The sequence below is a fragment of the Vicugna pacos genome, chromosome X, assembly GCF_048564905.1.
Source record: "Vicugna pacos chromosome X, VicPac4, whole genome shotgun sequence".
In the NCBI taxonomy this organism is placed as follows: domain Eukaryota; kingdom Metazoa; phylum Chordata; class Mammalia; order Artiodactyla; family Camelidae; genus Vicugna; species Vicugna pacos.
In genome coordinates this window covers 17,872,568-17,888,550 of record NC_133023.1, presented here as the reverse complement: position 1 = coordinate 17,888,550, position 15,983 = coordinate 17,872,568, and the positions used below count along the sequence as shown (strand labels likewise).

Genomic DNA, 15,983 nt, shown 5'->3' with positions numbered 1-15,983 from the left:
ACCTAGGTCTGCTTGCCCCAGTCCAAGCTAGAGTAGGGAGAGGACCCCCAACGTGCAGGAAGCATGTGGTTAACCCTGTGGCTCTGCTTAGGTTGTTTAGAAGTTGTTAAAGGTGAAAATTCTAACATGTTTGTATGAATGAAACATAGCCTAAGAAATTTAATGGCAGTTAAAAAAGTATAAGATGTAGGAACACTTTAAGATGTGAAAGCACAATTCTGGGGTTTTCACTGCATAATCAAGGAAAGCTGAAAATAAGTTTAAGGATCTTGTCCTTTTGACATAGTTGTTTAAGAGTTCTTAGGATTCATTTTAATCTATAGTGGATTCCCAGTTTTAAAACCAGACTTCAATTTCAGTTTTTACTTAATGCAAATGTCTGTGGCATCTATTTTACGAGCTTTGATGGTCTTTGCATCTGTTAACAGAGATAAGACCTGACATTTGTTATTCTGAATTTCAGTGAGGTGAAGATTTAGATAGTTTAAACTTGGCTCTTTTTGGTCTTATGGTTTTTAAAAAATAATTATTGCTTTATTGGAAACATTTTATGAAGTAAATGTGTATTTGGCAAAATGCATATCATACTTGACTTTTTTGTATGGAAAAGATCTTTTTAGAAAAATTGTTACATTATTCATTAAAATATCCATATGTTGATTTTTTTAGTAAAGTGACATTTTAATATTTTTGAAACCAGGGCATCTTTAGTATCATAAATATGCATAAGGTAAGATTGAGCCTACCAATGATCCCCTTAGAAATCATATAAATAATAATAGTGAAATCTTTCAATTTTTCAAAAAAAACCCTCTCTTTTCTTAAGGAATCAGATTATATAGATGAATTCTGCTTTATTCCATTTTGTTTTGTAAATTAGCTCATGATATTCAGACACCCTAAAATAAGAAAATAATGTTAATTCTCTTACTGAAAATATATTTGGATTTAACAAATCATATCTGCATTTTATTTTATTTTTATTAAATTTATTTATTTCTTTTTAATGAAGGTACTGGGGATTGAACCCAGGACCTTTATATCTGCATTTTATAAAAGTTTGTTGTGATAAGGATATTTACAGCTTTGAGGTAATTTTGATAGTCTGCTGTAAAAGATAATTTCATCACTAATGAATATTAATCCTAGGATCAGAGTGAAAATTAATGCTTCAGAAAGGCTTCCTAACACTTGTTTTTAAAAATGTCTTTTACTTAAGGAGCAAAATTTGTGGCTTTAAATTAAAAACTATAGTTTAAAATGGGGATAAGGTGTTCTGGACTCACCTTCAAACTGATAGAATTCAAAGATTACAAATTAAGTATCCAAGAATGCCTTACCAAAGTACCTGAGTGCCTTACTAAGAAGATAGTGACTCTCAGAACTGGTCTTCACAAAGCACTGATAATCTTCCAAATATTTTTTCTATCTGCATAGTTGGTTTATGTAGTATTAATAATGGACTGTGACACATAAGGAAATTTATTCTTAATATGTCTTGCTTGGGTGATGTGATATTCTGGTTGAGGCACAAACCACTTGGTAATGAAACTGCCTGGGCACGGGCACATCTGTGTAAAGTGTAGGTGCTGTGTACCCTCCAGAATTCCTTTGCTTAGTCGCTGTAACATGTTTTGACTAATCTAGCACTTGACCGATCCAAAATTCCTATCCAGAAACCAGATCATTGTGTGTTATCACAGTTTAGCCCAAAAAACTTGAAAAAAGTAATTCTAATTACTTCAGCTACAACCAGACAAATCTAGAGGAAAAAACAAGTTTCTCTCTCTCAGAGTTTTAGAAGTATGCAAGAAACAAGCAGTGCTATATTTGACAATAAAAATTTTTTTAAAAGTAAGCAACCTGGATTTAAAATGTGAGATTTGATTAGAATTTCTAATAAGCTTGAATTGCTTTGGAAAAAGATTTAAATACCCTTCATATATTAAATAGTTCTTATACAACTATAAACTTGAAATTGCTTAAGTTAACAATCAGCTCAGTTGCCCCTTGGAGTGAAAGCACAGAGATGAGCAGGTTTTTGTTTGAAACTAGGTCAATGGGTTAAGCGTACTTTCTCAGTTAACTTAATATCTTTTTTTGAATGTCTCCTTTTTGCTGACCCCTGCCACCCCACCCCAGGCCCCATGGACTTGGATGATTGTAATTAATATGTGTGCAGTTCTTTAAAAAAAATCACCCAAGGTGTTTTTCTCCTCTCAAGTCTTCTGCCATTTATGTATAGCTGTAGAGTGCTTTTATTTTCTACCTTTGACTTGCATTCACTGTAGATTCACAGGTTCCTGGAGAGTGCCAGTAATCTAGGTGTTGACTGCTGTTAGATCCCCTGGGAAAGAGGATGTATTAAGCAGGCAGGTACCTGTTGAAAATGGGAGTTTGAAAATTCAATCTTACTTGCTGATTTTCCTTTTAAATAAAAGGGAGATGAAAACAAAAGCATAGAATTGGAGTAAAAGGAAAGGAAGACATGGAATGGGGACAGCTGTGATTACTTGTAAAAGGAGAAAACCTTTTTAATGAATTGGGAAAAATAGAGGCGGAGAAACCAAGTAATAAGCAGAAATCAAAAAGGATCAGAGAAGTCAGAAAATGACTGGAGAAAAGATTAGGAGCAGGAAAGGAACAAAGAGGGGAGATGTTAAGATTTTAGGCTTTAAAGTTTTAATTCTCAAATTTAGTCTTTACCCAAAAATATGTGTCATAGGTAAGCCTTGTTCATTCAGAAGTTAGTTTTAGGGTTAAACCTTTTATTTGGCTTTCCTTCTGCTCTTCCATATTTATAAATAAAATATTTAAATAGTTGAGAGTATTTCCATAAATAGGGGGAAATGTGTAAAAAAACTGAATTCTTTTATTTTATTGAGTTATAGTCAGCTTACAATGTTGTATCAGTTTCCAGTGTAGAACACAATTTTTCAGTTATACTAGAACATACATATATTCATTGTCACATACTTTTTCACTTTGAGCTACCAGAAGATCTTGTATATATTTCCCTGTGCTATACAGTATAATCTTGTTTATCTATTCTATATATACCTGTCAGTATCTACAGATTTCAAACTCCCAGTCTGCCCCTTACCACCCCCCTCCCCCCTGGCAACCACAAGTTTGTATTCTATGAGTCTGTTTCTGTTTTATATTTAAGTTCATTTGTCTTCTTTTTCTTTTTTTCTTTTTTTTTTTAGATTCCACATATGAGCAATATCGTATGGTATTTTTCTTCCTCTTTCTGGCTTACTTCACTTAGAATGACATTCTCTAGGGCCATCCATGTTGCTGCAAATGGCGTTATGTTGTCGGGGTTTGTGGCTGAGTAGTATTCCATTGTATAAATATACCACATCATCTTTATCCAGTCACCTGTTGATGGACATTTAGGCTGTTTCCATGTTTTGGCTACTGTAAATAGTGCTGCTGTGAACATTGGGGTGCAGGTGTCTTTTTGAAGTCAGGTTCCTTCTGGATAGATGCCCAGGAGCAGGATTCCTGGGTCATATGGTAAGTCTATTCCTAGTCTTTTGAGGAATCTCCATACTGTTTTCCACAGTGGCTGCACCAACCTGCATTCCCACCAGCAGTGTAGGAGGGTTCCCTTTTCTCCACAGCCTCTTCAGCATTTGTCATTTGTGGACTTTTGAATGATGGCCATTCTGGCTGGTGTGAGGTGATACCTCATTGTAGTTTTGATTTGCGTTTCTCTGGTAGTTAGTGATACTGAGCATTTTTTCATATGCCTATTGATCATTCGTATGTCTTCCTTGGAGAATTGCTTGTTTGGGTCTTCTGCCCATTTTTGGATTGGGCTATTTGTTTTTTTCTTATTAAGTCATATGAGATGATTATATATTCTGGAGATCAAGCCTTTGTCAGTTTCATCTTTGGCAAAAATTTTCTCCCATTCTTTATGTTGTCATTTTGTTTTACTTATGGTTTCCTTTGCTGTTCAGAAGCTTGTAAGTTTCATTAGGTCCCATTTGTTTATTCTTGCTTTTATTTCTATTGCTTGGGTAGACTGCCCTAGGAGAACATTTTTGAGATGTATGTGAGATAATGTTTTGCCTATGTTTTCTTCTAGGAGGTTTATTGTATCTTGTCTTATGTTTAAGTCTTTGATCCATTTTGAGTTTATTTTTGTTATCGTGTAAGGGAGTGTTCTAGCTTCATTGATTTACTTGTTGCTGTTGAGTTTTCCCAACACCATTTGCTGAAGAGACTGTCTTTATTCCATTGTATGTTCTTGCCTCCTTTGTCGAAGATTAGTTGACCAAAAGTTTATGGGTTCATTTCTGGGCTCTATTCTGTTCCATTGGTCCATATGTCTGTTTTTGTACCAATACCATGCTCTTTTGATGACTGTAGCTCTGTAGGGTTGACTGAAGTCTGGGAGGGTTATTCCTCCAGCCTCTTTCTTTTTCTTCAGTAATGCTTTGGCAATTCTAGGTCTTTTGTGATTCCATATAAATTTTATTGTGATTTGTTCTAGTTCTGTGAAATATGTCCTGAGTAATTTGATAGGGGTTGCATTAAATCTGTAGATTGCCTTAGGGAGTATGACCGTTTTAACAATATTGATTCTTCCAATCCAGGAGCATGGGATGTCTTTCCATTTTTTTAAGTCTTCTTTAATTTCCTTCATCAATGGTTTATAGTTCTCTGTGTATAAGTCTTTCACCTCCTTGGTTAGATTTATTCCTAGGTATTTTATTACTTTGGGTACTATTTTAAAGGGGATTGTTTCTGTATTTTCTTTTTCTGTTGATTCATCATTAGTGTAAAGAAATGCAACTGATTTTTGAACGTTAATCTTGTAACCTGCTACCTTGCTGAATAATTTGATTAGTTCTAGTAGTTTTTGTGTGGACCTTTAAGGGTTTTCTATGTATAGTATCATGTTATCTGCATATAGTGACACTTTAACCTCTTCTTTTCCAATTTGGATCCCTTTTATTTCTCTCTCTCGCCTGATTGCTGTGGCTAGGCCTTCCAAGACTATGTTGAATAGGAGTGGTGATAGTGGGCATCCTTGTCTTGTCCCAGATTTTAGTGGGAAGCTTTTGAGTTTTTCACCGTTGAGTACTATGCTTGTTGTAGGTTTGTCATATATAGCTTTTATTATGTTGAGATATGTTCCCTCTATACCCACTTTGGTGAGAGTTTTTTATCATAAATGGGTGTTGAATATTATCAAATGCTTTTTCTGTATCTATTGAGATGATCATGTGATTTTTGTCTTTTGTTGGAAAAAAAGTGAATTCTTGAACTTAGTTTTACTGTCTAAATATTAGCATAATCAAATGATAAGATGGTCTTAACTCTTTCCTAAAATTACATTATTTTCTATCTTTTACTTAACACTTATTTCATTCCTAGTGGTCCTCTCTTATTGTTGCACCAAAATTGGAAGGAAATTAGACTTTCTAAGCACATTTATTTTTTAATTAATTATTTTCACTCTATAGAAAAGTTGAAGGGATAGAGGACTAACCAAATTGTGCTGAAATTCTTATTAGAATGTTGTCCTGAGGGGTCCTCTCCCTTGCCCCCATTTGCCCTGGTTACTTGACTTCTGAAGTTCTGTCAATACTTTAGACTCTTGTCTGCTCAGAGAAGAGAGGATGGGTAAATCCTTATTAAAAATTTGTCTTCGCAATTTGGTATCTGACTGCAATTATACCATTAGTGAGAGGATGTGTGTTTAGCAAGAACTGATTTTTTAATAGCCTTATCTCTGCTCATTATTCAGTTTTTCAGGACAAAGGGATTAATTAAAGGTATTTTGCACCTAGTTTTTTTTGTGATGATTTTTGTCTCACATAAATCAGTATAAGCTTCAGTTCTGAGCGTGATTTTATAAGTAGACTTTGGATATCAGGGTAGATGGTTTTGCAGTACAACATATAAAGGCTGTTCCACATTTTACTGAATGTCAAAATTAATATCAAATGAAGATGTGGTTCCCAAAGATGTAATTTTTTGCCCTAAAGCTCCATGATAGTAACTGCTTTATTTCTAGATATTTCTTTGAGAATATTGGATCATGGAGGAGGGATGATAAAACTGCTAGTACTCAGTCTTCCTTCCACATGACACCTCATACTCATTCTGAAAATTAGGTTAGCATTTTTGGGCATAGGAAGGGGCCAGAGAGGTGTCTATTCATGCAACTTACTCCTTTTATAAAGGGAAACTATCTAGAGTCTTGTCCATGGTCACACAGTGACTTGGGGACAGTGTCAAGTCTAAGCCCGTGGTCTTGAGTTCAGGGATTATTACAGCCCCCAGTCCCTACCCCTCCCACCTCTCCACCACTGGATAAACTGATAAAAGGCATTTTATTTGGTTTAGTATAAATACACTGAGCCTTTTAAAAAATCCTTTTGAAAGGTGAAAGAATTGATAATACCTTAAATTGTCAGGCTGAAAGCCTAAAATAATTTTTTTGGACTGTAGCCTGTTTCAGTAGATTTTTTAAATTGTAGATTTTAAAAACTGTAGATTTTTAAAAAATTGTAAATAAAGGTAGTAAACTATGAAAATGCCCATTTAAATTATATTGCTGGTTTCATTTTAATTCTTTCAAAATTAAGAGTGGTATAAACAAATTACCTTTAAAAGTTAAAAATTTAGTAAGTGGATTATATAACATTTTGACATTGGGCAGAGAAACATGGAATTTTTATTAGCTAGCTATTATTTATTTGACTTAATACATATATTTAGAGGAACCACATTCAAAATGAGTAATTTCTCACATTTTCTTCTTTACATGCATATGTGCATGCACACAGTTATATTAAACTAAAAGATTATAGAGGAGGAAATGGCCAATTTAAAATTTTCAGATCACTGTTTTTAAGAGGTAATATATGCTTTCATTGTGTTCAGAATAAGACAAAGTGCTTTTCATAATACGATTTTAAGTATCAAAGCAAGAAAAGTGATCAAGAATGAATATATTCTTTCCATGTTTTAAAACAAGACAGCTTTTTTAATCCTATGAAAGGAATAAGGAAAGTAGTTCAGAACATGAAAGAAATGTCATTCTTTCCATATCTTTCTTTTGAGAGCACCTGATAAACAGATAGTTAAACTGTTACATGAGGACCAAATGAGAGAAATGCTTTCTCTATGAAAAGATGAACCACGTGTTTCTTTTGGGATAGCTCCCTTCATTAATGCATTTTAAATGGTTCCATTCGTAAAGGTTTCAGCCCTACGCTTTTTGTTTTAAAGCAGAGTATATCTGTAATTACTTTGTCCAGGATTATCAAAGAGCCATTAATTTCTCTTTTCTATAATGAAAGGAACTATTTATGCTTATTGATATTGTGTGGTTTCAGAGGAAAATTACAGCGATAAGTAGCTCCGGGAAAAGGATAAGGTAGATCTCAAACTTCTAGCCTTGGCAGAGAAAAGTAGGAGTTAAATTTCTTTGGTTAGAAGATCTTCTATGGTATAATAGCTGTTCCAAAAGGCACAACTTCTGCTATCATGGGCTTAGAGGTAGAACAAATTGGGTAAAGATATAGTTTTGATTGGGACTTTAATGTAGTGTTGAAGTGATTCTTGTAAACTCTTTGGAACCCAGATATCAAAGGAGCATAGTAGAATGCCTAGGGAGAGGACAAAGGGACCAGAAGATTGGGTATAAAACGAAAGACTAGGAAATGACCGTTAAGCTGGCCAATTCGATAGGATCTTCAAGAACTTGGGGTTGGAGGATGCAAGGCCATTATAGGCCATTCTGCATAGTCCTCTGATGCTGGATTCTGATGCTGGAATCTCTCTCCAGCAGTCCTGATAGGTGGTCACACCTGGACTACCTCTAGTGGCAGGATGCTCAGACTCCAGAGGTAGACAGGTTTTGACTTTGGGAACATATACCCTTACCATTTTTATTGTAATCCCTGTGAAAAAGCCAAATCTATTTAGAACCTAAAAAGGGCAAGTCTCCTGAGAACTCACTGGTAACTACATGTTGTACGTGTATTATATATATGTTTTCCCCTGCAAAACAGTCCATTTTTATTTTTTGAGAATATTATATATACTGTTCTGCAGTTTTTGTCATTTGACATTTTGAACATCAGTGTTAGTGAATATGGACTAACCTCATTCTTTTTAATGATTGTATACGTTATATTTATTCAGCCAGTGTCTTAATAGATATTTGAGTTGTGCCCAGTTTTTGTGCTCTTACAATGATGCAACAAACATCCATTATCTTGACAGTCCTAATTACAAAGCTTTTTCTTATATTGGCCTAAAATCTTTCTCCTAACTTCTACATATTGGTCCTGAAAACAGTTGCCATCTTTCTCCTGAGTCTTCTCTTGGATTGAAACAATCCTCATCTGTTTGACCATTCTTCGTGTTATTTGGATCCTTTTGCCATCTTCTGGACATGATCCATTTTGTCACTGTCTAAAGTGTAATGGTGGAACTGAACACTCTCTTAACTGTGGTTTCAGTTGAACAGAGAGGGTAGGATTATCTGTTCTTTTAATTCAGTCCGTGATTTTATTAGCTCTTGAGGCTGCCATATCACATTGGTAATTCGTATGGAGTCAGTTAAAGCCTTACATTTGGAGTTTGTAGATCCCTGGAGCATCTGATAAAAGCTGTGGACTTGCCACCACCTCACCCTACCCCTCCAAATGCATTAATACAATTGTTGTAATTTCAGGTGGTTCATGAGTACTTGGTGTTTCTCCTTTCTTTATGACTAGATTTTGTTGGTTACTTTGCCAAAGTCACGGATTCTCTAGCATTCTTGTTTAATCAAAACTTAAACCAGAAATGGCCAGTCTTGGCATTACTTGATGAGTCTGTGTTGCCTCCTGGTGTGTAGTGCTTTCCTACTATATGCAAGTGCTAACTATTTTTTTTAACAATCCAGGATCAGCCTCAAGCTAACCAGTCCGTATTTTGAAACCTGTCTGGCTTGTAGTCCTTTCTCATTCTTCATGATTCCACACAGGTGACAGAAAGCAATTAAGCAGCCTTATCTGCAGAGCCTTCTAGGATCCCAGGACATGATTTGTGAGATCAAATGACTTGAACTCAGTGAGAATATCTGGCTGGTTTTTCTTTTTTTTTTCTTCAGCCATCTTGGATTTAAATTTCTTCTCAGTCATCATATTTAATCTTCAGATTACAAAGAATAAAATATTCTTAACTAGGAATGGAAATAGGAGGCTATTTCTCTTTGTCTTTGTTAATATTATATTAACAATCCCATCCAGGGAATTCACTTTTCCCTCTACTTTTTTTTTTACTTTAACCTTTTAAATGCCACTTATTCAATATCTGGCACTTTGTAAAGTCACAGTTCATCCCGAAGCTTTAGCCCTGTTCACAGTATTCTTACAATCCATTTCACTCTTTATAACACTTGTTCTATGTGTCTGTTTTCTTTCGATCATCTGTTATAAGTGTTTTTTTAAACATCTGAATTCGAGAAAGCTCTCTGTGCAAATGCATCAGATTCTTAAGATTTCCCCTTTTCTTCCCCTCATCAATGTGTTTTGCAGTTATACAGTCAGCATTATGCTTTTAAGAACCTCCCAGCCTTGTTGAGCTTCTTTACACAGTTTCTGATCTTGGAATTGATCCTAATTTTCCTTTGAAAATCTTGAAATCTGCCTATCCAGTATGGGCAGCATTCCCCTGCCTTTCTTTCTTGATCTCCAAACATCATGGCTGCTTTCTCTAAAGCTTCTTCCTAGTTACATGTTACCAGTCATGTTTTACTGGTGAGGATTAGGTCCAAAGTAATAGTTTTTCTCATTTCTCCTCTACTTTCTGGAAGACTGAATTTTTACATAAACCAAAAGCATATCTTCAGATGCATTGAGGTAAATTGAGTGACGCTTCCACAGATGTCCTCTGATCGGTAATAATAGCTAATAACAGCTGTTATTTTTTTTGTATACTGCCACCTGACTAGCACCATACTAAGTCCTTTCCACATCGGATTATCTTGCTTGTCTCCTACCTTAGGGGTATGAGTTGTGGGTGCTGTTGTTATCCTAGTAATATAGATGAGGAAACAGGTTTGAGTGTGTTGAGTCACTTGCCCAAAATTACACAGCTTGTGAATGCCAAGGTCAGATATTTCCTAAATCAGATTCTTAATCACTATACTGGGCTGCTTGATGTGGTGCTTAATTACTATGCTGGACAAGATTCTCTTACTTCAAAACCTGTGTAGCTGTCAGACCACTGGCTGTGCACAGTAGGCATTTAAATGTTTAATTTGAGGTTTATGTTTCTTGTTGATTTCTAGGGTATTGCCTTTTAGCTCTTACAAATCAGTAAGAAAAAGATGAGAAAAATCTGTGAGGCACACTGTTAGGCAGTTCATAGAAAAATGAATGGAAAACGAAGATATGAGAAGATGCTCATTTTTTACTAATCAAACATATTTTTGATGGTTTTTGGAGACCCAGTTTTTGAATGCAAGACTTTCTGTTATGTGATACTTGAAAAACAAAGAATGCAAAAATGTTTGTGAAATTTCAGAAATAATCAGTATTAACCCAAGCAAGCATATACAAAATTTTATTTAATTGGGAGACCAAAGTACTGTTGCTTTTTAAAAACTGAATATGTTGTGAACATCAGTACTCAGTGATGTTATCTTTAATGGCTGTATAGTATTCTGTTGTTTCTCATAAGAGATTGAAGCTCAGTTTGTTTCCTTTGTTCTTTATTTCAATTTTTTATATGTGAAGTAAAAGTAGGAAAGTATAAGACCTCAGATCTTATCTTTTTTCTTTATTATATTATTATTCTTTTTATTGAAACTGTTCACCATTATTCATTATTTACTGTGATTTCTTCCACAGTTTTTATTTTGCTAGGAAGAATTAGGTTGTATGCCCAATCATTGTGATCGGTATGATTGATTCTTTGTGTTAAGAACAATTATACTATCCTTTTTTTTTAGAGGGGTCATTAGACTAATTCATTGAACATGTTAAGTGTTTTAATAAATGAGTATGTAATTTAAAGAGTTTTCTAAAGAGTGATAGAAGCTGTGTTGTAACATACTGGAAATAGAGCTTTGGAGCAAGACTGTCCTGGTTTGAGATCTCAGCTCCACTAGTTTTAGTCATGTAAATAATTTGGGCAAGTCACTTAACATTGTAAGCCTCAGTTTTCTCATCAGGAAAACAGAGATGGTTATTGCTGTCTCACAGGAGGAATAATTTAACATGAGATGCACACGTAAAGCAACCATGCAGCAGTGATGTCAATTTTCCCTATTTTATGTAGTTAGATAAGGAGTTCTCAACCTTTTGTGGCACTTACGCCTTTGCTAGTCTGGCAAGACCCCTGGAAGGACCCCTTCTCAGAATAATGATTTTAAATACATAAAATTTAAAGGTTGCGATTACCAAGGAAACTATGTTGAAATACAGTTATTGAAGTACCTAAAACATTTGTGATGCTTTCTGTTTCAGATAATTTTTTGGACTAAGGTGGGGAGCTAATGAGAAAGATAGAAGGGAAAAAAAAAAGAGGAAAGGAAGGGAAGCTTATAAATACATATGCTTGGTTTTGATTCCTTCCCAAGCTGTCATCACCCTAGATTTCCAACAGGCTCATAGTCATTTCCACCTCAGCATCCTACCAGCAATTCAATTTCATCACCAGTGAAGTTGAATGCCTCTCCCAAACCAGCCTGTTTTCCGTGTTTCCCTTGAAATACCACGCTTCCTATCACCTCAATTCTTAGTCTTCAAATCAGATTCAAGTTCTCACTTTTTCACCCTATTCCTTCTTCAAATCAATGCATTCCTGTCACTTTATCTCTACAGTGTCTAATTCTACCATCTAGATTTAAGACCCTCTCATCATTGTCATTCTAACACAGGCTGTTTCTGCTTGGCCTCCAACTTCCTACCTCTTTCTCAAAGTATCCCTTGAGTATTTCAGACTAGTTTGATACGTTCTGTATGTGACGTTCTATGGCACTCACAGATGTGCTGCACACCTCATGCCTGTCAGCTGCCTCATTTACTTACTGGTTAACGTGTATTTGTTTTCATTTCCTCAGATATATTCTAAGTTCTTTGAGGAAACAGACCACATCGTATGCGTTTTTTTTTATCTCTCACAGAACTTAGCATAATACTTAAAAGTGCTTCATAAGAGTCTAGCAGTTGTTATAATTAGGTAGTTCCAGATCCAAAAACAAAAAGAAAAATGACCTTTTCTTGTCAACTGAACTTTCACTGTCAGAGTTGATGATATTAGACCAAGTCTGTATGTCAAAAACCTACTGAGAATTTTGTGTATATTTTAATTTTTACTAACTCACTAACTTAATTCCCCAAATTATGCAGTCATGGTTGTTCTTACAGTGTTCTTTGTGGTTAAGAAAACCATGGCAGAGGTTTCCTCTACTGTGAAACCTTTATTTGTCCTTGAAGAGCCACCACTTGTAGCCCAAGGCCTAACATATAATAGGTGATGAATACATTTTGTTGGAGGAATTTAGCTTCTGCCTAGAATTAACTTGTTTATTTGAAAAAGCTTGGGAATGTGTATAGATTATTACAAATACAAATTACAAAAACAAATACAAGAAAAGTTTTCTTAAAAAAATTGAAAGTATGTAATCTTAACAGGAAAGCAGTTTTAGTAAAGTAAGCCTAACATACACTGATCATCTTAGTGGGCTTTGATACTTTGTTTGCCACTGATGTTCGTTCTTTCTTTCTTTCTTTCTTTCTTTTTTTTTTGTTAAATTCCTTTACTTGTGTTCTTAGGTTAAGACATCAGAATTTTATAGATACTCCCGACAGCTGCGCTATGAAGTTGACCAAGCACTGAATTACTTTCAGAACATTCACCAGCAGCCTCTGTTGGACATGAAATCAAGCCGCATCCGCTCTGCCAAACCCCAAACTACAGTATTCCGAGGCATGATTGGACATAGCATGGTTAACAGTAAAATACTTCTCTTAAAGAAACCAAGAGTCTGGTGGGAGCTAGAGGGCCCACAAGTACCTCTGCGCCCGGACTGCCTTGCTATCGTCAATAACTTTGTGTTCTTGTTGGGCGGGGAAGAACTGGGCCCAGATGGCGAATTTCACGCTTCTTCCAAAGTGTTCAGGTATGATCCGAGACAAAACTCTTGGCTCCGGATGGCAGACATGTCTGTACCACGTTCAGAATTTGCAGTTGGTGTTATTGGGAAGTTTATTTACGCTGTAGCAGGCAGAACCAGAGATGAGACTTTCTATTCAACAGAGAGATATGACATCACCAATGATAAATGGGAATTTGTGGATCCTTATCCAGTTAACAAATATGGACATGAGGGGACAGTGCTCAATAACAAGTTGTTTATCACTGGTGGAATCACTTCATCTTCCACCTCCAAGCAAGTATGCGTGTTTGACCCTAGTAAAGAAGGGACCATAGAACAGCGGACCAGGAGAACTCAAGTAGTTACCAACTGTTGGGAGAATAAGAGCAAAATGAATTACGCCAGATGCTTTCACAAGATGATTTCTTACAACGGCAAGCTTTATGTCTTCGGTGGTGTCTGTGTGATCTTGAGGGCCTCTTTTGAGTCTCAGGGATGCCCCTCCACAGAAGTGTACAACCCAGAGACTGATCAGTGGACCATCTTGGCATCCATGCCAATTGGTAGAAGTGGCCATGGTGTGACTGTGCTGGACAAACAAATAATGGTTCTTGGAGGCCTTTGCTACAACGGTCATTACAGCGATTCCATTCTCACTTTTGATCCGGATGAAAACAAATGGAAGGAAGATGAGTACCCGCGGATGCCCTGCAAGCTGGATGGTTTACAAGTATGCAACCTGCATTTTCCAGAATATATACTGGATGAGGTCAGACGTTGCAACTAATGACATCTTGCTTCTTTAAAAAAGCCAAACAAAAAATTTGTTTGCAACAAAGTGGTTAGTTAAGAAACATGAAGAAAAACCTCACCAGTTTTACTATCAAAGCCATTGGTCTAATATCATAAAAATCTTTTCATTCTGTGCTAGCATCCTTTTTTTTCTTTTTATTGGCCTCAAATTCACGCAATAAGTTAATTCTAAGCGCTAGCTCTTGAAACTACTTCCAGAAGCAGTTTAGTAGAACGATCCACCTATCTGGGAAGTTGATTTTCTGCTTTAAACATTTCTTTCAAATGTCAGTGTAGGAGTCATGCATCTTCTAAGAGAAGACCTGATAAGTGTCACTGGATGTAATTTCAGTTCCTATCTCTATCTGAAATCTTTTTGAACACTTATTTCAGTGTATTTCAGTCTGTTAGACTTTTTGGTTTTATTATTTAAGTTTAAAACTCTTGACCTTTTTGCATGGCTTTTTGCTGAAAATGCAAAAATATAAATTTTCTACAAAATTAACTTTTTTATATTCAAAACACTATTTCTAAGCTGCCTTCTCTTACCTGCATTGTGTTAGTGAAAGCATATCCATACTTGCATACATCTTACAAATATATAAGGCACATCTTCTTTTATGCGTGGTAGGATTCTATATTTTTAAGCTAGTGCACTTGCACACACGGTTTGCCATACTTGTTGAATTTTAGATGTAACGTCTTTTCATGTATTAACATTTTTAGAAAGTTAAAATAACTGGAGTCCTCATTTGGTATCAGCGTAGCCTGTCTTCTGTCCATACTGATTCAGTAATATGCGAACTCCTTATATTCCTGAAGCATGTATGGATTTATGAAAACTAACATTTTATGTTTTATTTTCAAAAGTAAACGTTAGCGTTCCTTATCGATGTATGTCTTCTTTTTGAAAATGTTTTTCTTTGCAGTCTGTTAATGTTACCGTTTTTAGTGAGAATCGGAGTGGTATATGACAAGCCCTGGCCCTGCAGCGTGCAAGCACTTTTAAAGAGAATTTAGGTAATACCAGACTCCTAAATAAAGGCCCCTTAAAAGTAAGTGCAACTCCCATTCTTTACATTCAATAAGGCTGCTGCATCTGTTATTGAATGGAAAGTAGCAACTTGTGGAAAATTTGAGCTCAGTTTTGATTTAGAGGTAAAGAATAGAATTATAATCTTACTGGTCATATCTACTTGTTTATTTAGTACAAAGTATTTAGCGGCACTGGGGATGTAAGCCCTCAGCTTTTGTTTTATTTACTGAAAGCTACTAGCATGAAGGATAGTAACCTCAAAGTTCAGAATGGATCAAGAATAACTGTTTAAAAGCGTTTATAATAAGTGTTCTAGGATTAGCCGCACCTTTCAACTCTGTAAACTAGAAGGAAAAACATGTAATAGTTGTCAAAATTAAGCAAGAAGACCAGGGGGTGGATCATTCAGATTGATGCCATTTTCTCCTGAGTAGAGTCTATATCTGATACAGACTAGATCTACACTGGCAAAACTTGCCAGATCTTAGGATATTGGTGCAATATTGCAATGCCTTCTATATGGCTGTTGTATAAATTTTCTAGTTTCACCTTTTTTTTTTTTTTTTTTTTGCTGCTGCCACCACTGAACATAAAATGGAAGACTGAAGTCATGGAAATGTGAAGACTTGTTTCGTTTTTGCAATTAAAATAGACAACTTTGAAAAATAATCTGATTTTTAGAACTCCACAACTGGAGGCATATAAGTTTAACAAACAGTCAGGTACATAAGTAGTTTTTTAAAAAGCAAAATATTGGGATTGGTTTTAGAAATCAACTGAATAATATTCTTTTGAGACTTAAATTTTTATTAAGTGGTCCTACAATTTACTTTCAGTTCCTAAAAGTGAAATTCGGTATCTTGTTTCCCATAGTAATATGGGTAAAAGTCTTTTTCTACATCTTAAAAATCATTGTTAGTCATTTTACTTTTGAAAACTAGGAATTAGGTTAGCCATTTAATTCTTTTTCTCATGTATTAGTTGGCTTAGCATTTTACATGTGTGTTATCTTGCTTTAAAGAAAATAAT

General features: G+C 35.3%; 1 protein-coding gene across 4 annotated transcripts in view; it reads left to right on the top strand.

The window, feature by feature from the left end:
- Positions 1-15,510, top strand: part of KLHL15 (kelch like family member 15) — a 33,604-nt gene extending 18,094 nt beyond the window's left edge. For 3 of the 4 annotated variants that reach the window (XM_072955978.1, XM_006213008.3, XM_072955979.1), the window contains one exon: positions 12,804-14,059. In XM_072955978.1, coding sequence (XP_072812079.1) covers positions 12,804-13,913 — 1,110 coding nt within the window. In that variant the 3' untranslated portion in view covers positions 13,914-14,059. Of the gene's footprint in view, positions 1-12,803; positions 14,060-14,847 lie in introns of those variants that run through there. The other variant, XM_072955980.1, reaches the window with a different exon arrangement.
- The last annotated feature ends 473 nt before the right edge of the window (positions 15,511-15,983 follow it).